The 22230-nt window shown below is 37.3% G+C and overlaps 1 protein-coding gene across 13 annotated transcripts in view; it reads right to left on the bottom strand.

The window, feature by feature from the left end:
- Bltp1 (bridge-like lipid transfer protein family member 1) overlaps positions 1–22230 on the bottom strand; it is a 198630-nt gene that overhangs the window by 49263 nt on the left and 127137 nt on the right. For all 13 annotated transcript variants that reach the window (XM_076932299.1, XM_076932298.1, XM_076932301.1 and 10 more), the window contains 8 exons: positions 15668–15773; positions 10035–10132; positions 8752–8937; positions 7687–7855; positions 5642–5853; positions 4273–4471; positions 1718–1777; positions 325–551 (listed from right to left, as the gene is read on the bottom strand). In XM_076932299.1, coding sequence (XP_076788414.1) covers positions 325–551; positions 1718–1777; positions 4273–4471; positions 5642–5853; positions 7687–7855; positions 8752–8937; positions 10035–10132; positions 15668–15773 — 1257 coding nt within the window. The remainder of the gene's footprint in view (positions 1–324; positions 552–1717; positions 1778–4272; positions 4472–5641; positions 5854–7686; positions 7856–8751; positions 8938–10034; positions 10133–15667; positions 15774–22230) is intronic.

Here is a 22230-nt window from a genome sequence, read left to right as displayed (position 1 = left end):
AGTTCCTCTTTAGCAGGCCTTCCCTTCCCTGTTCTCAAACCTCACTCCCAGCCCCAGACTCAAAACCCACTGATCTACTTTTTGTGTTTATAGGTTGATCTTATCTTACTTTCAATGTTACTATATTACACTGAGGTTAAGGCATATTTCATAAAGGCATTATTAGAAAACACACATCAGCACTGTAAAATGCAGGCCTAGAAATCACCACCTTCCTCCCTTCCTCTACAACAGCAACCACAACACAAAAAATAACCCCAAGCTAATCAGGTATCTATCTCAGGAAAATCCAGTCTTGAAATTCCTGACAGGGAATGGACTTACAGTATGGATTGTAGGAGACATAGTATCGACTTCATCTTCATCTGACAGGTCAGCTATGTTCACTGAATTGAGGTCAGCAATGTCATCTATGTCTTCCTCTCCTGTCAGTGTTGTAAGGGTGTTGCCCAGAGCATTAAGCCTTTTGCCAATGTTAGGGTCCATGTGAACATCAATCCCACACATTTTCCACAATACATTCAGTGTCCAGGTTCCGGCACTACTACTTTCTGTTTAAATAAAGAAATTTGTTTCAATGTCCTAGGAATAGGAGTATAAGCACTTATGAACTGTATGATGGCCATATCAGATACCCAATGCCTTTCACAGTGAGACCTGCTCTGTTGGTTTCCGTGTATACAGTGTGTATGTACCTCTTCTGTATACCAGCATGGCTCATTATCCCAAGGACTACATGTTCCCTCTGAGCTCAGATCCCTTCCCATGGATAAAGCAGAAACCATTATAATCTGCATCCACCAGCTACAAGGAACTAAATAACTGATCACAGTAAACATCAAAGCTACAAAACCAAAAATCTTTTTCTGAACTTGAGAAAACGTGGATCTCATTTTAAGTGAGAACATAGAAATGAGGCCATGAGCTCTTTCCTGCCATGTGATGTCATCAATTAAAGCAAAGCAAAACAAGTAAGAGGAAAGAGCAGCCAAAGCCAGAGCTAAATGGGCCCTGCTGACAGTTAGACACTGGTTCCAGTTGTTCCTTCCCTTCCCTGCCACAGCATTCTTATTTAACATCATCTGCAAACATCCTGGGAAAAGATCCTGGTTTTGGTTAAGCTAGTTTGGGTAGGTTGCTTTACGTATAAACAGATAGCACTGATGAAGGAAGACATGTGTCGTCTTTCGTAGAAGGTGTGTCTGCTTAGTCCCTAGCTTCCTAGCAGTGCTGCTGGAAACTGTCTTAACTTCTTAGCCCTCTATTGCTGGGAATAGCAGGTGTTTCTTGAGATCTCTTACTCAGGATGAATATCCAGGCTACAGTTAGAAGAGTGTCAGGAACAGTAAGAAAAGAAAAGATCACTTGGAACATTACTGGTTGTAATCAGGTTCTATGGCTCTCAACATTCATAGAGCCTTTAAGAAAATGTCTGCTGTTAGTGCATCCTGTTCACTTTTATTGTATGAGAAATTAATGCCTGACACTGCTATCTTCTTGGTTGAGACACCACCACACTTCCAGTTACTGCCGCTCCGTTTTCCTATGCTTTACTGCCTTGAGGTATTCCTTTGATGGTATCACCATTTGATTTCTTACTCAAAAATATTTACTAGCTTCCCTAGTAGTCATCGACAAATCAACTCCTAAATGTAGCATTTGAGACTTCTCATCTTATTTTCACCTAACTCTGTTTCAAAGTGAACAGTGAACCTACCAGCTGCAGCTTGTCCTGTAGTCCTTGAACAAACCTCATAGGTGCCATCTGGAACTACACCTGCACAAGAATAAACCCAGTAACAGTTGTCAATAAAAATATGCTTGTGATTAAACATGTACCATATATTTTCTCCCAAAGACAATTACATAAATGTAAACAGGATTTCTAGCTCTGCTACATTTCAATTCCTCCTCACAAACCTTGGACTTAGTAGTCTTGTTATACAAAGGGGAGCATTTTATTTTATAATTTTAGCAACTTACAGTTTGGCTTTACTTATAGCATGTAATTATTAGAGTCACACTACCTGGGCATTTCTAGACAGCTTTTTACCAACCTCTAGGATTCTACAACAATTTTTGTGACATCGTGTATATACAACACACACACGCACACGCACATTGTTGTTGCTGGTTCTAATTTTGGATGATAGGCTCTTGCTATGCAGCTTGGCTTGGCCTTGAAATCACAATCAAGTCTCAGGCTATTTCAAGTACTAGGATTACAAACAAGACACTAAACCTTGGAGAGAACATTTTTTTAATTACAAAAATTTTATATGTATGTATGCATTTATGTCTGTGTGTGTGTGTGTGTATGTGTGAGCATGTGTATATACCCTGTGCAAGTGCCATAACATGAGTGAAGAGCAGGAGTTAGTTCTCTCTCCTTCTACCCTGTAGGTCCTGGGGATTATAATCACCTTATCAGCATAATGGCAAGTGCCTTTACTGGCTGAGACACTTGACCAGCCCCATGTATAAATATTTTGAGGATGGAAGTCAATGAAAAAAAAAAAGACAATCAAGAACAACCTTGAACTCCTGATCTTTTGCCCTCTTTGTGGGAAGGCTGGGATTCCAGACATGCCTATCATGCCGATTTTATGTGGTGCTCGAAATCTAAATCAGGGTTTCCTGAATAGTAGGCAAGTACTCTATTAATTAAGCTACACCCAGCCCTCTTATGTTCTTAAACATACAATGCCAGTAACTGTTAAAAATGTACTTTTCAACCTTGAAGTATGAATATCTAAGTTGTCAATTCTAAATTAAAACAACAAGGCAAAATATGGCTTCTGGTTAAGATAGGCTCTGGTAACCTTTTAGTCAAGGTTGTAAGTCAGAACAGAGTCTACATTAGTAACATTTCAAATTCAAGAATACTGCAATGAAAACTCTTCAAAATTTCAACATCATCTTTTTCTACTCTCAAATATAAAAATTACATACTAGTATCTCTCCCACTAGAAACTAACTACAAATTATTCAATTTGTCCATTTTATCATTTTGAATTCATATAACTTATTAATAAAATAATTACTCTGTTCACTCTTCCTCCAATTCCTTTCCCCAGAAACAACAGTGAGCTACAAAAGTAAATGTTCTACAAAGTCTAAGTCTGGTTATTCTGAAGGTTAGAGATCAGGATGGCAAGGTTCTTTATTGCCAAAATAATATAACCAAGGTATTAAAATAATGATTTCATTTTCATAATTATTGCTTAATTCTAAGCTCTTGGCCTATTTCTTATATACTCTTGAGATTTTTTTCCCTCATTACTAGGAAAGTGGTCTATTTCCTTTCTATCCATAGTATATTTTAATTAGTGATGGATAACAAAGATATCACACTCAACATAAATCATGTTTAAATTAACTTTTGCCTTTAATTTAGAAATATATTGTTATAGTGATCTTTCAGAAAGAAGAAAATTACATAAATAATGGCAAACCACCTTCTAAAGAGTATTTGCATCATAGGACTGGCTGAAGAATTCAGTTTACCATCTTTAAGATTCTCTATGTATGCACACTGCTTTGTTATAAAAAAGTGATTCTGGGGCCGGGCGTGGTGGCGCACGCCTTTAATCCCAGCACTTGGGAGGCAGAGGCAGGCGGATTTCTGAGTTCGAGGCCAGCCTGGTCTACAGAGTGAGTTCCAGGATGGCCAGGACTACACAGAGAAACCCTGTCTCGAAAAACCAAAAAAAAAAAAAAAAAAAAAAAAAAAAAAAAAAAAAAAAAGTGATTCTGTAGCATCTCTGCTGTGATAATACCTAGAAATATTAAAAGTGATACAAACCTTTCTCCTTTCAAATCATCATGTATACAAATAGTAGAATTAGAGGAATTCACAATGATTCTTTCAGCTCTTAGAAACTTGGGCTGTGTAGATGGGCTGTCAGCTATAATTAAAGCTGAAATTCTAGTCCAGTAGACTTACAATCTATTCTATGTTTTGTGAGTTGGGTCTTGCAGTTACCACTCTCTTACAGATCTATGAACAAGGATGGTTTACTTGTTCATTCAACTACAAGAAAAAACAGGCAGTAAGCAAAACTTCAAATGTGTAGAAGTCTCTCTGCCTTACCAGAAGGCTGAAGTTATAGTGTTTTACAGATGTATTTTGCTACCTTTAACTACAAAAAGGCCTTATTTCATTTCTAAAGCATTCCTATATCTGAACACACTTCATTTTTCAACAAGAGACATTTCAATTTTTTTCTTTTTATAATTATAAGCTTCATATAGAAAATAAACCAGACTCACAAGCATTCATTACTAGATCTCCACGGATTTCTGGTTTCCAGTCATCCCACGATGTCTCAAAGCCATCAGCAAAACGGATACAAAAGTTCTTGAAATGGCCTTTGCTAACCAGAGACTCTGAGGAGCATGCAGTGATGAGAGTACTTTCAATGGTCAGCACTAGAGCAGAGCCAGTGTCCAGGTCGCCAGTGTGGTTAGACTAAAGAAACATCATAGGGAAATGAGGCAGAAAGTGAATTTAAAATGTTTTTTAAAGAATTTATTTTCTATGTATGAATGTTTTACCTGCCTATACATATGTTCAGGACATGCTTGTCTGGTGCCCACAGACATTAGAAAAGAGCTTCAGATCCACTGAACTAGAGTGGTTCAGATGGCTGTGAGCCACCATATGGGTGTTGGAAATTAAACTCAGGCTCTCTACAAGAGCAACGAGTGCTTTTGACTGCTGCGTTGTTCCTCCAAACAGGTGACTTCTAAAATTTAAAAACCTTTATATTCATAATAAATATCTAGAAAGAGTTAAGTCCAGAAATCCTCAATATAAAGCAATCTAGCAAATAAGTTTTAAACAATACTCAAATGAAATGCATTTTCCTTGTGCACTTTTTCCTTTTTAATATGTAAAGGGCTAATATCTGTGTTTCTCTAGCCCCTGTTTAGACGGGAACCCTCTCACTATGATAGCCGGTTCTTGTGTGTGTAGCTTTCCTGAACGTCTTATCATGTCATTAAAAAGCTGCCACATCTCAACTCTTTGGACACCAAGAACACTACTGGTACATCTTGAACTCCAAGTTTCTCTACCAAACAGAACCCTTAATAGAAGTTTATTGCACTCTGTGTTAGTATTTCTGCCACAACATTTAAATGATTAAAAGTGACAATGAAGGAAAACTAACAATAAGACATCTATCTCTGCATGTGATTCTTAGAGCAATTTCTTCTTGGTCTGACAAGTACAGACAGCATTTTCTTACTTAACCCCAAGTTCAAGTACAAATGCATTCCTGAAAACTGGCCCTAAACTATGAACAGCATCCTTTTATCATTATTTAATATTCATACTACATTTTGTTAGCAAACTGAGATTCCCTGCCGTATTACAGATGGGGATAATAAAGTACATTTGAAATGTCCCTTTGTTTTTATTTTAAACAAAGATCAATCCAAAGATTTCTTACTTTAAAAAAAGCAGTAAGAAGATTCTGAAGCTCATTTGCAAAAGCAAGAATTAGGAGTCTTCCTTCCTCAAGTTATAAATACCTCTACTTAAAATGGTTATAAGCTATACTCACAGGAATGGTAAGTAGCAATATCTAGCTTTCAATTCTGGAATAAAGTCTCCTATGTCTTGATTTTTCTGTACCTGTGCAGTATTTGTTATAGGGAGGCAAATTCCTAGATCATTCACAGTTAGCTGGAGGAAGAGAGTCCCAAAGGCCTGGGCTGATGTTTGCTGGATACCAGGGAGCATGTCTACCACTTCCTTTGTAGCCATATGAATATCCTTATGTAAAGCCATTCGTTGTTCATTCCAGTTGTCATAGGCAGCCTTATAATTCAGCCAAAACAGAACAGCTTTTGCAAATTAAGAACAGGCAGAAAGAAAACTAAAGTCAATGATGTAAGTGATTTATTACAGTTAGTAAATCCCAACTACTATAAAATCCTGATGATTAATAATAATTTCTCATATAAATTACTATCAGAAAATTTTGGCTAGAATTATAATGATACTAAAATGATACAATTAATATTTTCATGGAAAAGAAAAAGAAAAAACAGAAAGCAAGCAACTGCCTAATAGCAACAGAAAGAAAACCCAGGTCCAATTATCCATTCAATATTGTAAAATTCCTATTACACATTTGGTCCTGGTTAGAATAATAAATGCAAACAAACATGGCCCTTGGCCTTAACTGTACAGTTTACCTTTTGTGTTTGGTTGAGAAATGTCACAGAGTAATGTATTTAAACACTGTTTCTCAGTTGATGTTATTATTTGGGGAAATTATAGGAAATGTAGAAACAAGCCTTGCTAGAAGAAATAGGCAACTAAGGGTGGATTGAGTTCATAGTATTGCCCCATTAGAGTTCACTCTGGGCTTTCCTCAGTATGAATGAGACAATCTTTTAGCTTCTTGCTGTGGCTACCAGCAGCTGTCATGCCTCTATAGACTATCCTACTAGAACTCTAAGCCCAAATAAACTCTGTATCTACAAGTACCTTTGTTCACAGTTTGTTTGTTTTTTTTTTTTAATCATACAATCAGAAAATCAAGTAAAAAGTACTTACTATTTTGAAACATTCCTAAGAACATAGACACAATGCTAGGCATATATCTTAAAGGATGTGATTTGAAATGGTCAAAGTCATTTGAGTTTGTTAGTAAGAAAAACATGCAAAAGAAAATCTTCATCTCAAGACAGTATGGAAGTCTAGGAAGGTAAAATGGAGAACCACTAGAAGAGAAAATCCAAGAATGGTGCCACACACCAGCTGAGGGTGTTTTAAGGCCTGGAGAAGGCTAAAGAGAGGCTAGTGAAATGGGAGATGTGCAGCATAAGCAAAGGGCTCAGGAGAAAAAGAAGCAGCTATGGCAGCATTGCCAAAAGGAAAGTATTTAATGGTGGACGTAAACCCACTGGGAAGTGAGGTTTTACACAAATTCGAAAGTATCCCCTTAGTTCTTCTGAAAACCAACATTAACATTAGTTTGTCCATCTAGTCAGCCTTCTTTCTCTTTTCTGAAAGCTGCTATCTTCTCTTAGACTACTGTGCTCACACACACTCACTTCTCTCAAATGGTTGCAAATGTTTGTATGCAGTACTGTATGTAGGATTGTTCTAGCCCTAGGACAAGACAATGAGTAACAGCTGATCTCATGTGCTTATCTCCTTGGTGACCTCTACAGTCTAAGTTGAAAATGAAGAATTTGTTTCTCCTATAAAGAGCAAAGGAAGATACAGACTCTTTCAGATCGAGGAAAAAAGATTTTTGAGTCATTTATAAATCTACATGAACTCTTTTTCAGCAGACTACACTACTTGAGGGCAGAAATCCTGATCCTGTTATCCATTGTATCCCACTTTTAGCCAGCACACAATAAACATTTTCAGTATAAACAAATCAATGTTTGTCAAAAATACAAATGGGTAGATAATTCAACCAAAAAACTTAGCATTTAAGATTGGAACTTGGAATAAAATAATCCTATTTATGTCAAAAGCAAAATAATTGTAAAATATGAAATGACTTTAAAAACTGTAGTTAGCAAGACTTGTCTTAGGTGCTCACATTTCAGATTTTGGAGGCATTAGCTATCAGGCATCTGCACTGGAAAGCTATGGTAGACATAGACTGAGTATGCCTACCGCCTAGAAGACAGTAATGGCTGGTTTAAGCTTACCTCTATCAAAGGCCACAGGTTGTGCATAAACAATTGGTCTATTCAGGGTAATCAGCACAGCTTCCCTATCTGAAGAACCACTGATTTCCTCTCGAAGGGCATTCCTTAAACCAATTCTAGTTTTAAAATAGGCAACTTGATGAAAATCAGAACCAGCTTCTTCATAAACCTAAAATAAAATTCAAAACTTAATAAAGCCAAACAATGAGAAATTTCACCAAAATAATTTAAATATTATATACCACTGTTCTTCAAACACCTACAGTATACTTCCCAAATTCAACCATTAAATGATAGATCCCTTATATTTTGTAACATAAATTCTTAAAATTAATATAAAATATGAAGAACTCTGTAAAAGTAAACTTGGATCTGGGTAAAGCTCTATTAACAAGCACAGTTACCCAACAGAGGTAAGCCTACTGATATATTAGGTGTTTGAAATAAATAAGATTTCTCTCAAAAGATGTTTCCATTTGAAAAAAAAATAGTTTTGTAATTCTAATAAGAATTTGAAATAGTTAATGTAACCATTGTTTTTTTTTTAAACTAGCAATTAAAAATGAAATTTCAAATCAAAATTAGGTGGGACATTAAAAAAGACATATTTAGCAAAATTAAATTAAAACAACAAAAAATATCTCTGCTAAACAGTGAAACTTGATTAGGGAACTACACTAGTTGCTGTCTTTTTCTTAAAACCTCACATATTTAACATTTATTACATATGAAAAATTTAAATATTCTATAGGGAAAGTGTGAACTTAACACTTTACAAATTAACTAATAAAAGCACAAGACACTGAAATAAAAATAATGCTTAAGAAACTAAAAAATTACAGGCAAATGTTTCTAAAGATTCTGGATAAAGTCTCTTGGACAAACTTGTAATATGGAGTATATAGTCAAAAATGGCAAGAAATAGCAAAATAAAATTGTAAAGGCCTAAGTAAGTTTTCATCAGAATTTACAATATAAATTTTAGGAACTTAAATATTTTTAAAATTACAACACATAAATTAATTTACAGACAATAGTGCCAATACCATTATATTTTATACAAACCTGATGTTTGACAATTTGCCCTAATGCCAGATTTAAGTCCACTTGGCATTTGCCAAATAATTTCAGATAGCTGCTGCTTCCTGGTGAAGCTTTGGTTTGAAGTCGGTTTGAAAGTTCCAATTCAATCAGTCCAGTTTCAAATCTCACAGCTCTCATTGAAGGTGTGGTGGCTGTTACTTGAATACCCTAGCAGATTACATGTTATGAGGAAAATAAGAAAATAAACCAATGCAGACTCACTCAAATGCAGTCTTTTGAAATATGACAAAAAGACATGTTTAAAGCATATACAGAATGTCCAAGGCACATACTCTTTAAATCGGTTATACTAGGATGCTATAGTTAATACATTTCGTTTTAGCATTTTTACTTTTTTACAGAAGATAATTAAGATTTAAAGTACTATAGGTTTTTCTTTTTCTCTTTGGCTATGCCCTGTCCTCCCACCTTTGGTGCTGAGGAAGAAACCATGGCTTCGCTACATTCAGATAACTGTACATGTGGGTAAGCATTCTACCACAGCCTTCCTAAAATATTATTATTCAAAATATTCTTGCAGAGTAAATTATAAAAGAAGTAATTAGAAATATCAAGTGTTCACTGGAACATAGCCAAACAAACTGTTTATATTACAGAATATAATACAGCTTTCAGAAGATAAAGCTGATCTCAATAATCTAGGACAGAAGGGTTTCAAAATACATGCTAATATAATAATATTGTTGTTATTATTTTATTATTATTATCATTATTGCTATTATTGTAGCAGTAGTTGTAATAGAAGGTCTGGGCATGGTGGTGTGCATTCCTTTAATCACAGCACTAGAGAGGCAGAGGCAACTGGATCTCTGAGTTCAAGACTAGCCTAGGTTATATAGTGAGTTCCAGCAAGCCAGTTAGGACTGCATAGTTGGGATTCTGTCTTTAAAAAAAAAAAAAAGAAGAAAGAAAGAAAAGAAGGAAGGAAAAAAGAAAAAGAGAAAAAGGAAGGAAAGAAGGTAGGAAGCCTGATGCCTGCCCTTAAAAAACTGAGGCCTGCGGATGTAGCTCAGTGAAGGCTTGCTGTGAATTTTTAAGCCCTGGGCTCAAAGCCCGGCAGTGTCAATACAAAAAAGAAAAATAACAAGCACTGATAGAAGACTCAAATGTTAAAGCTTTCCCTGAGCAAGCAGAATACAGTTTATTTTCACCATTTTGCAATTATGTATTATACAAATTTTCCACATAAAATACACTGGTTAATTAGAAATCTGGTTCTAAAAGTATCAGTTATAGAAATTTACCTTAAACTGTAAATTCAGAGAATAGAGGAGGATTTTCGGCTTATCTCCATCAGCTGTCCCATCATGTTCATTCCAGAGAGGAATAGGCTGCTCTCCACCTAGGAAAGGTTAAAAAGGACTAGAACAGCTTCCTTATCAGAAAATACAATTGACTATATTTTGTGCATTAAAAAGAAAACCTCCAGTAAATTTTTTTAATGACAATTCAATCTTCAGTTCGAAAGGAAAAAAGGAATAGTATGTATGATGAGACAGGAACCCAAATCCTTAGGACTTGTGAGTAGCAGCAGAACATAGACCTCCTGTAAGCCTGTACAGGCTGTACATGTCTTGGTAAGCTAAGTGCCTACTTGCATGCTTGCACTTTCCCTCTCTTCCAACTCTGCTCTAGAATTACAGCATTACTCTTTCCCCTCTTCTGCTCATCATCAGGTCCTAATTTCTACCTCGTATCTGAAACCCGCAATAACCTTTCTTACCCAGTCTTAATGAGTGATCACCTTTTCTGAAGCCAGCTATCAATTACTCCATCTTTCTTCCTGTCTTTATCATCCAGCTACCATCAAAGTTTCAAGTGACATACATCACTTGTATTTCTTAGATAGTTTAACTTCCTTCAAATAAGGCCTTTTCTGCTGCCAGAGTTGGAAGACTCATGCTAACTCATTCCAACAGAGGATGTTTACATTATATTTCAGTGCAATTTCTAAAATGTTAAATCACTGTTGCTGTTTTTCTTTATTTGAATTCTAAGCCACAGCTCTGATGTTATCATTCTTTGACTTACCTTTTCTAAAGCAACTCTGGCCCTCCATCCGTATTCTGTTCTTTATTCCTTGCTACATTCTCAACTAAGCAGATATCTGAGTGTACCCTGGTACCAAGGAGAATGAGCTACTGAGTACATGCAATGTGCAATACACTCAACTTAGTCTACACACATTAGTATATTTACTCTTACTCTTTTTATTTTATGTATATGAGTACACTGTAGCTCATCTTCAGACTGTAGCGGTCTCCAGACACACCAGAAGAGGGCATTAGATCATTACAGAGAGCTGTGAGCCACCATGTGGTTGCTGGGAAGTGAACTCAGGACCTTTGGAAGGGCAGTCAGTGTTCTTAACTGCTAAACCATCTCTCCAGTTCTTACTCTTATTCTTAGTAACTCTCATTTAAAAATTTTCCTTGATGTACTATTCTTGGTCTTTCTAATGTGATGAGTTTAAATATCCATTTCTGGTATAATTTTTACTTAACTCCACACTTACATCTCAAAGTAGAATAGATTGAGTTCCTCAGGAGAAGCAGCATCCTAGTGGGTTCTCAGTGTTTTTTCTAACTGTTGAGGGCACCTGTGCTATTTCATGATCCAACTCATCATCTTCACTCATGTCTATACCACCTTCCTCACAACAGCCATGGCATGTCTTTATTACTTTCTTTAGGCTCCCACAATTCTTATGTCAATCACAGCAAATTAACATGTCTTTCTCTTTTTGATGTTTTTTCCCCATATTGTCTCTGTGTTTTGTAATGGCTCTATGATCAAAAACCAGAATGCATTCAAGTCCTAGTCATCCTGATGCCATGAAGTCCGCAATGATAATGTATTCACAAAGTGTGTCCTTTCTTCTTAATAAGTTTAATACTTGTGTGTGTGTGTGAACAAGCACGACCATCATAATGAAGGTGTAGGTTTGCTAAGCCTGATAACTGTTATTTTCATGTGTCTTTGTAGCTTTTATTTAACTTGGAGTCACATATTTTCTATCTCATAAATACTACTTAAATGTTTTGATATCAGATCTCTTATATAGAAACAGTTTATAAAGATAACTTATTCAGAGACAATTCCTACTTAGAAACACAAAAGTATACCATGTACTACAGAAAAAAAAAAAACCACATAGAATAGTTACTTATACTTCGAGAAGTATTTTGAAAATACTGTCAATAAAAATGTTTAAGCCAATAAAGTTCTTAGTCTCTGACATGCCACTAATTGAGCATACATTCTAGACGATGCTAGAGCTGTGGGTCTCAACCTATGAGTTGAGACCCCATTGTAGGAGGGTGTTGACTGACTCTTTTACAAGGGTTGCTTATTAGATATCCTGCATAACAGATATTTTATGATGCATAACAGTAACAAAAAGCCACAACTATGAAGTAACAGTGAAAATAATTTTTATGATTGGGGCTCACCACAACCTGAGGAACTGTAAAGGACTGTAGCATTAGGAAGACTGAGAACCACTGCTGTAGAGTACTCTCATGGTATGACTAACATAGTGCTTATGTGACCAAGGAAGGATTATAGGGGTCTCCTTTGCAGAATACTTGGAATTCTTAGTTAAATAATGAATAAATCTTAATTTCTCTGTGAAGCCAAGATAAACTAGAAGGGGGAATTGTGGTGAAGAAAGAAGAAATCTTAAGTATAGGGGAAAGGTAATGGAATGCATGTTATAAGACAGCAAGACAGAAAGAACGACCACGAGAGTGGGCTTGCCTGAGGTGTGCCGTGAGCACTGAGTGGGGATAGTGTCACTTTGCAACTGCTCTGCCTCTTCAGGAGGTGGAACTGGGAAATTGGACTGTGATTATTCCACATCACTGCCAGGGTGGGTGCCTGTTTGTAGGGAAGCATCAAGACACTGGTGGGGGGCGGGGGGTTGGAAAACGCAGTTTGAGATATGGGAAAGCTGGAGCTGATTTGGGGTCCCCGGGCCTGCGATGAGGTCAAGGCTGTGGGGTTTTCTGACTCTTAGACATCCAGGTATAGCTGAGAATCTTGGAAGAGCCAAGAATAGAGTTGAGGGCCCACGGGCTGGGGATAGCATCTAGCCAGGTACAGGCTGGGGTAGAGGAAGCTCTGCTTTGTCCCAGCAGTTAATTGTCCTTAGCTTCCTGGAGACAGGCTTGGTGGCAGTTGTGGCTAGGAGCACAGAGAGGCCTCCTACTGTGGCTCTGGGGGCAAAGGGCTTCTTCATGGCTCCCCATGGTGGATCCTGATGAAAGAGACAGTGCATGGTTCTAAACAGTTTATTGGCTGTTCATGGCAGAAAATGGATGCATACAATGGCATACCTACTTCTCAGAGTAGACCTGAGATTAAACACCTTTTGCAGGGAGGAATGTCTGGGAGGGAACACTTATTGGCTAAGGCCTCTGGGCCTCCAGGTATCTCATTAGCATGGAGAACTCTGTTTTGGGCCTATGTGACCATAGGACATGTTTCTTTCATATGAAGAACATGGCACATGTTCTAGGCCAGGAATCTGGCAGGAAGAGGGGAGTCTCCTAAGCCTCAGGTGTGTGCCCACTGAGTCTCCAGGTCTCAACCTGCTCTACCTTACCAAACTTCCTGGCATGGTTTTACATCCTACAAGGTAGTGTAGTAGTGAAACAGATAAAAACAAAGTATAATGGCATGTATGTAAAATGCAAGAATGAAGACTATTACTTTCCATGATAATCTATAAAAATTAATAAAAAAGAAAAATATAAAGACGAATAGATATATACATGAATACTTATGTATTTATCCAGGACTGGGAAGATAGCTCAAAGGGTAAGACTGCTTGCTATGGAATAGAAGAACCGGGGTTTGGATCTGCAGCATTCATGTAAAAGAGTAGTCATTCTTCCTGAAAAACCTATGTAAGTCATAAAATCTCTAAGTTATATAAGACATACAGAAGTATATATATGCATATACATGTGCATATACATATGTAATATAAATTTCTAAGGTCAAAGTACAATAGCATGGTATTACACCTCTACTCAAATTATTGTTAACTTATTTACCTGTTCTTAGTTACACTGATTTATAAGGACAAAATGTGCATCTAATCAAGGCTTATTTAAAAGTGCTTGTTTTTTGCCCAAACTTTATTACATAGTAGTTAAAGTACTAAACTGGTATTAACACACCTTCTGGGTGCTCAATAATTATACTCTGGTGCCTATACTAATGTGGACAGAAGGATTAAAAGGTGCAGTTTGCCTTTTGTCTTCAAGATCAATACCTATTGCAGCCCTGATGAGTCACCTGTTTTTTAAAGAGGCCATGAAGACCCTACCACATAGACTATAATATCCATTTTACAAAGATCAATACAGAGGGAAATTTTCCTCCATGTTTCCAGGTGAAGTCCTGTGTCTAGCAAGGCCTTGGCTTATCCTCATATAGATAGAACAACTGACCAGAGGGCCTCCTGAGCCCAAGAAATCCTTAAGGACCAGACCATAAACATCCATCAAAGTAAGAATAAAGTGATTAATTCTGGCCACCTGCAAAGTCTTAAGCACACAGAAGAAAAATATAACCAAAGTTAAAACAATTGAAAATAATATAATAAAACAATAGGCTTAATCAAATTAAGGTCCTTAATTAAATTAAGGAACTCTTATATTTTTCTAAATCACATACTTTTTTTATATATTTGATAATTTTGAAATGTCTCTTTTGCTTTATAAGACCTACAAAATAAGAGTAAAAACGTGCCAAAGACTACCATCTCACTGGTGAACGGCTTTACAGATGGTTCTCTGTAGTAAAACCCTGTTAAATCTACTATAATTTTAGTTGTAATGCTCTTTTCTAGACCTTGTGAATTCAATCACTGTCTTAATTTTGTCTATACTAATGCACAGTTGATCCATATTCAGATAGTCCTGAGATGATCCAGCTCTGGGTCCCTTTGACTGTTCTCCCACGCTTGAAAGTCATCAACAGTCTTTCTAATTCGCTTCTATTTCCTCTCTAATCTCCTAATGCTTGTTGGAAGCAGCCAGACTGATTCATCATCCATCTTCTAAATGGGTTCAGGGTCTCAACTCATGAGGAGAGAAATTTAGATGGACAGGTATTATCAGCAGGCTTGAAGGCCTCTGGGGAAGGACTCAGCCCTTAAAATGTCCTCTTCCAAAGTTTTCAAGACCAGAAACTGCCTCCAAACTGTGATAGGGCTGCTGATCTTGACAGCAGAGAATCACATGAACAACATCTACCCACATAAATAAAAGTCAAGAATGTTAACCATGGTCATTTTGAACCCGACCTAGATTCCTGGCACATGCAGCTCTGCAGGCCTTACAGCTGTCCATGAGAGTTGTCCACCTACTGCCTACATTCTTTCATTTGCTACTCACCATTTCTTTGGTCACTTGTAGAAAAAGCCCATCTCTGGCTAAAAAGGAAATATCATCCTCCTTTCCTGCTTCCCTCCCTGTCTGCCCTACACCTATTCCAGCTTGTAAGTGAATGTAGGCTTTGATTCTTATATATAACTGCCCTCACTCCTCCTCCTGTTGCCACAGCAACAGGTTTTCTTTGTTGAAATAAAGGATCCTACCACCTTAAACAACAACAAATGGTGAGCTCCAGGTTCAATGAGAGACTCCCAGCTTAAGAAAATAAGATAAAGAAAATAAAAGAAACTAGCCAGTAATCTCTTTTGCTTTCTGAATGTGTATCTTCTCTCTCTCCTTCTCTTTTACCTCTCACACACATACTAGTTATCAATATAATTTTTATGTCACTTTCATCTTATTTTAGATCATGAAACCCCATATGACAAATAAGAGTAGAAACTTGCATTCCTAGCCCCAGACAGTCTTACCAGACACCTTCTGTATTACTTCATTCACTTCCTTCATGAACACTTTCTGTACAAAAACCAAGTGGTTTAGAAGATCTGTTGTGAGATTGTGTTCAAAGGAACCAACCTGCCAAATGAAATCAGAGTGTGAGATTGTACTGCCGAGTATGTTAGCTCTGCTTTTCTGTAAAGCCAATCATCCAAAACTTTAGGAAAAGAAGATAATTATCTACATACTATATAAGAACAATGCACTGAAAATGGGCTTAAAAGTATTTGTTTGCAATGAACATTTCTATTTATATTATATGCTTAACATACAGTGATTAAAAACAGAAACTGCACACTATAGGTCTAAGGATTATATGAGAGTAAATTACCAAATCACAGACCTAATCTAATTGTATATAGCACATATCTTGTGATTAGTACAAAAATACAAGGTTCTGACAAAAATTAAGTCAGTAAACAGATGAAGTAGAAAGCAAATTTTAATTAAGTGACCATTACAGAAAACACAGATTCAAGCACTCTATGATTAAAGCAAATACTTCTATCATTGTTATATGGTTCAGATTTTGTTCAAAAATTAGTAGAGCAAATAGATTTGTCACTTTTAATGAAAAATCACAAAAAGCTTAAGTATATCAGGAAGCACTTAAAATATTGTTATTACTTTTTTTGTTTTTAGTTTTTTTTATTGGATATTATATTTACATTTCAGATTTTATCCCCTTACCACATTCTCCCCACCACCCAGGAAACTCTATTCCACCCCCTTTCCTCCTGCTTCTACGAGGATGTGCCCCCACCTACTGCCCCCCTCAAACCTCTCCACACTCTAATTCACCCTGACTTGATGTCCAGCCTTCATGGGACCAAGGATCCTTCTCTCCCACCTCAGCCGGACAATGCCATCCTCCCCTATATATACAGCCAGAGCCATGGGTCCCTCCCTATGTGCTCCCAGGCTGGTGGTTTAGACCCTGGGAGCTCTGGTTGGTTGGTATTGTTGCTCTCCTCATGGGGCCACAAACCCTTTCAGCTCCTTCAGTCTTCTCTCTAACTCCTCCATTGGGAACTCCTTGATCAGTTCAATGGTTAGCTGTTAGCATCTGCCTCTTAATATGTCAGACTCTGGCAGATCTCTAAGGAGACAGCTATATCAGGCTCTTGTCAGCATGCACTTCCTGACATCCACATCAGCATCTATGTTTGGTGACTGCACATGGGATGGATGCCCAGGTGGAATGGTCTCCAGATGGCCCCTCCTTCAATTCCTGTCCCACACTTTGTCTCCCCATATTTGTTCCCTTGAGTGTTTTGTTACTCCTTCTAAGTAGGACTGAGGCACCCACACTTGGTCTTCCTTCTTCATGAATTTCATGTGGTCTATGAGTTGAATCTTGGCTATTTTAAACTTTTTGGCTAATATCCACTTATCAGTGAGTAAATATCATGTGTGTTCTTTTGTGACTGGGTTACCTCATTCAGGATGATATTTTCTAGTTCCATCCATTTACCTAAGAATTTCTCGAATTCATTATTTTTAATAGCTGAGTAATACTCCATTGTGTAAATGTACCACATTGTTTGTATCCATTCCTTTGTTGAAAAACATCTGGGTTCTTTCCAGCTTCTGGCTAGTATAAATCAGGCTGCTATGAACATAGTGGAGCATGTGTCCTTGTTATATGTTGGAGCATCTTCTGGGTATATGCCCAGGAGTGGTATAGCTGGGTCCCAGGTAATACTATGTCCAGTTTTCTGAGGAACCGCTAGACTGACTTCCAGAGTGGTTTTACCAGCTTGCAGTCCTACCAACAATAGAGGAGTGTTCCTCTATTCCACATCCTCACTAGCATCTACTCTCACCTGAGTTTTTGATCTTAGCCATTCTGACTGGTGTGAGGTGGTATCTCAAGGTTGTTTTGATCTGCATTTCCCTGATGACTCAGAATGTTGAGCATTTATTTCTTAAGGTGCTTCTTGGCCATTCAAGTTTCCTCAGTTGAGAATTCTTTGTTTAGCTCTGTACCCAACTTTTTAATGGGGTTATGTGGTTGGTTGGAGTCTAATTTCTTCAGTTTTTTGTACATATTGGATATTAGCCCTCTATTGGATGTAGGATTGGTAATGATCTTTTCCCAATCTGTTGTTTGTCATTTTGTCCTATTGACAGTGTCCTTTGCCTTACAGAAGCTTTACAATTTTATGAGGTCCCATTTGTCAATTCTTGATCTTAGAACATAAGCCATTGGTGTTCTGTTCAGAAACTTTCCCCCTGTGCCTAGGTATTCGAGGGTCTTCCCCACCTTCTCTTCTATTAGTTTCAGTGTATCTGGCTTTATGTGAAGGTCCTTTATCCACTTGTACTTGGGCTTTGTACAAGGAGATGAGAATAGATTGATTTTAATTCTTCTACATGCTGACCTCCAGTTGAACGAGCACCATAGGTTGAAAATGCTGTCCTTTTTCCACTGGATGGTTTTAGCTCCTTTGTCAAAGATCAAGTGACCATAGGTGTGTGGGTTAATTTCTGGATCTTCAATTCTATTCCATTGATCTTCCTGTCTGTCTCTGTACCAATACCATGCAGTTTTTATCAGTAATGCTCTGTAGTACAGTTTCAGGTCAGGGTGATTCCTCCAGAAGTTCTTTTATTGTTGAGAATAGTTTTCCCTATCCTGGGTTTTTTGTTATTCCAAATGAATTTGCAAATTACTCTATCTCTATGAAGAAGTGACTTGGAATTTTGATGGAAATTGCATTGAATCTGTAGATTGCTTTTGGCAAGATGGCCATTTTTACTAAATTATCCTGCCAATCCAGGAGCATGGGAGAGCTTTCCATCTTCTGAGACCTTTTTTGATTTCTTTCTTCAGAGACTTGAAGTTCTTGCCATACATCTCTTTCACTTGCTTGGTTAGGCTCACTTCAAGATACTTTATATTATTTGTGACTATTGTGATGGGTGTCATTTCCCTAATTTCTTCTCAGCCTGCTTATCCTTTGAGTAGAGGAAGGCTACTGATTTGTTTGAGTTGATTTTATATCCAGCCACTTTACTGAAGTTGTTAATCAAGTTTAGGAGTTCTCTGGTGGAAGTTTTAGGGTCACTTAAGTATATTATCATACCATCTGTAAATAGTGAAATTTGGACTTCTTCCTTTTCTATTTGTATCCCTTGACTTCCTTTTGTTGTCTAATTGCTGTGGCTAGGACTTCCAGTACTATATTAAATAGGTAAGGTAAGAGTGGGTAGTCTTGTCTAGTCCCTCAACTCAGTGGGATTGCTTCAAGTTTCTCTCCATTTAGTTTGATGTTGGCTAGTGGCTTGCTGTATATTACTTTTACTATGTTTATGTATGGGCCTTGAAATCCTGATCTTGCCAAGACTTTTAACATGAAGGGATGTTGAATTTTGTCAAATGCTTTCTCAGCATCTAGTGACATGATTATGTGATTTTTTTTCTTTGAGTTTGTTTATATAGTGGATTATACTGATGGATTTCTGATTATTGAACCATCCCTGCATTCCTGGGATAAAGCCTATTTGATCATGATGAACGATTGTTTTGATGTGTTCTTGGATTCAGTTTGCGAGAATTTTATTGAGTACTTTTGCATCAATATTCATAAGAGAGATTGGTCTGACGCTCTCTTTCTTTGTTGGGTCTTTGTGAGGTTTAGGGATGAGCGTAATTGTAGCTTCATAGACCAAATTGGGTAGTATTCCTTCTGTTTCTATTCTGTGGAATAGTTTGAAGAGAATTGATATTAGGTCTTCCTGGAAGGTCTGATAGAATTCTGCACTAAAACCATGTGGTCCCCAGCTTTTTTTGGTGGGGAGACTTTTAACGACTGCTGCTATTTCTTTAGGGGTTATAGGACTATTTAGATGGTTTATCTGCTCCTGATGTAATTTTGGTACCTGGTATCTGTCTAGAAAATTGTCCATTTCATCCAGATTTTCCAGTTTTGTTGAGTATAGGCCTTTGTAGTAGGATCTGATGGCTTTTTAAATTTCCTCAGTTTCTGTTGTTAGGTTTCCCTTTTCAGTTCTGATTTTATTAATTTGGATACTGTCTCTGTGCCCTCTGGTTAGTCTGGCTAAGGGGTAATTTGTCTTGTTGATTTTCTCAAAGAACCAGCTCCTAGTTTTGTTGATATTTTGTATAGTTCTTTTTGTTTCTACTTGGTTGATTTCAGCCCTGAGTTTCATTATTTCCTGTTGTCTACTCCTCTTAGGTGTATTTGCTTCTTTTTGTTCTAGATATTTCAGGTGTGCTGTCAAGTTGTTAGTGTATGCTCTCTCCAGTTTCTTTTTGTAGAGAGCTATGAGTTTTCCTCTTAGTACTGCTTTCATGGAGTCCCACAAGTTTTGGTATGATGTGTCCTCATTTTCATTAAATTCTAAAAAGTCTTTAATTTCTTTCTTTATTTCTTCCTTGACCAAGTCATCATTGAGTAGAGCATTGTTCAGTTTCTACGTGTATGTGGGCTTTCTATTGTTTTTGTCATTATTAAACACTAGCCTTAGTCCATGGTGATCTGATAGGGTGCAAGGGATTATTTCAATCTTTGTGTATCTGTTGAGGCCTGTTTTATGACCAACTATATTGTCTATTTTGGAGAAGTTATCATGAGATGCTGAGAAAAAGGTATCTTCTTTTGTTTTAGGATGAAATGTTCTAAAGATAACTGTTAAATCCAATTGGTTCATAACTTCTGTTAGTTTCATTGTGTCTCAGTTTAGTTTTTGTTTCCATGATCTGTCCATTGCTGAGAGTGGGGTGTTGAAATCTCCCACTATTATTGTGTGACATGCAATGTGAGCTTTGAGCTTTAGTAAAGTTTCTTTTATGTATGTGGGTGCCCTTGCATTTGGGGCATAGATATTCAGAATTGAGAGTTCATCTTGGTAGATGTTTCCTTTGATGAGTATGAAGTAGCCTTCTTTATCTTTTTTTATTACTTTTGGTTGAAAGTCGATTTCATTTGATATTACAATTGCTACCCCAGCTTGTTTCTTGGGACCATTTGCTTGGAAGATTGTTTTCTATCCTTTTACTCTGAGGTAGTGTCTGTCTTTTTCACTGAGGTGTGTTTCCTGTATACAGCAAAATTCTGGGTCCTGTTTAGGTATCTAGTCTAATAGTCTATGTCTTTTTATTGGAGAATTGAGTCCAGTGATATTAAGAGATATTAAAGAAAAATGATTGTTGCTTCCTGTTACTTTTGTTATTTGAGGTAGAATTATATTTGTGTAACTATCTTCTTTTGGGTTTGTTGGAAGATTACTTTCTTGCTTTTTCTAGGTTGTAGTTTCTCTTCTTGTGTTGGAATTTTCCATCAATTATCCTTTAAAGTGCTGGATTTGTGGGAAGGTATTGTGTAAATTTGGTTTTGTCATGGAATATCTTGGTTTCTCCATTAATAGTGATTGAGAGTTTTGCTGGGTTAGTAGTCTGGACTGGCATTTGTGTTCTCTTATGGACTGTGTGATATTTGTCCAGGATCTTCTGGCTTTTATAGTTTCTGTTGAGAAGTCTGATGTAATTCTGATAGGTCTGCCTTTATATATTACTTTACCTTTTCCCCTTACTGCTTTTAGTATTTTTTCTTTGTTTTTTGCATTTGATGTTTTGATTATTATGTGACGGAAGCAATTTCTTTTCTGGTCTAATCTATTTGGGGTTCCATCTCCAGGGTAGTCATCCTTTGAGATTTCTTTATTGTTTCTACTTCCATTTTCAGATCCTGGATGGTTTTGTTTAATTCTTTCACCTGTTTGCTTATGTTTTCTTACAGTTCTTTAATGGATTTTTGTGTTTCCTATTTACGGGCTTCTACCTGTTTACCTGTGTTCTCCTGTACTTCTTTAATGGAGTTATTTATGTCCTTTTTAAAGTCCTCTATCATCATCATGAGAAGTGATTTTAATTCTGAATCCTGCTTTTCTGGTGTGATGGGATGTCCAGGACTTGCTATGGTGGGAGAACTAGGTTCTGACAATTCCAAGTAACTTTGGTTTTTGTTGCTTATGTTCTGTGTGCCTTTCACCATCTGGTTAACTCTAGTGCTACCTGTACTCACTGTCTCTGACTGGAGCCTGTCTTTCCTGTTATCTTGCTGTGTCAGAACTCCTCAAGGTCCAGATGTCTCTGTGATCCCGTGATCCTGATCTCCAGCTGCTCTGAGTGCAATGTCTCCACAGCAGCAGCCCAGGTAAGTGTCCTCTGCTCTAGGTGCATTGTCTCCTCTAGGATGTCTCAGGATATGTTGCCTGCTGCTTTGAGTGCAGTGGCTCCCCTAGGATGTCTCAGGATATGGTGTCTTCACGGTAGCAGACCAGGTAGGTGTCTGCCCCAGCCACAAGGACCAAGTGAGGGGCTAGTTATTAATTTTAATTATGTGTGTTGTCTGTATGTGGTATTGTACACTTGAGTGCAGATGCCTGCTGAGATCAGCGGTGTAACATTCCTATGGGGTTGGTGGTGAGGTGCCTTGAGGTGGGTGCTGGGAGCTGAACTTATTTTATTTATGAGTGAGTGTATGCTCACTCCTCCTGGGAGATCAGT

The sequence above is a fragment of the Arvicanthis niloticus genome, chromosome 4, assembly GCF_011762505.2.
Source record: "Arvicanthis niloticus isolate mArvNil1 chromosome 4, mArvNil1.pat.X, whole genome shotgun sequence".
NCBI lineage: Eukaryota > Metazoa > Chordata > Mammalia > Rodentia > Muridae > Arvicanthis > Arvicanthis niloticus.
This window is presented reverse-complemented; position numbering and strand designations above follow the sequence as displayed.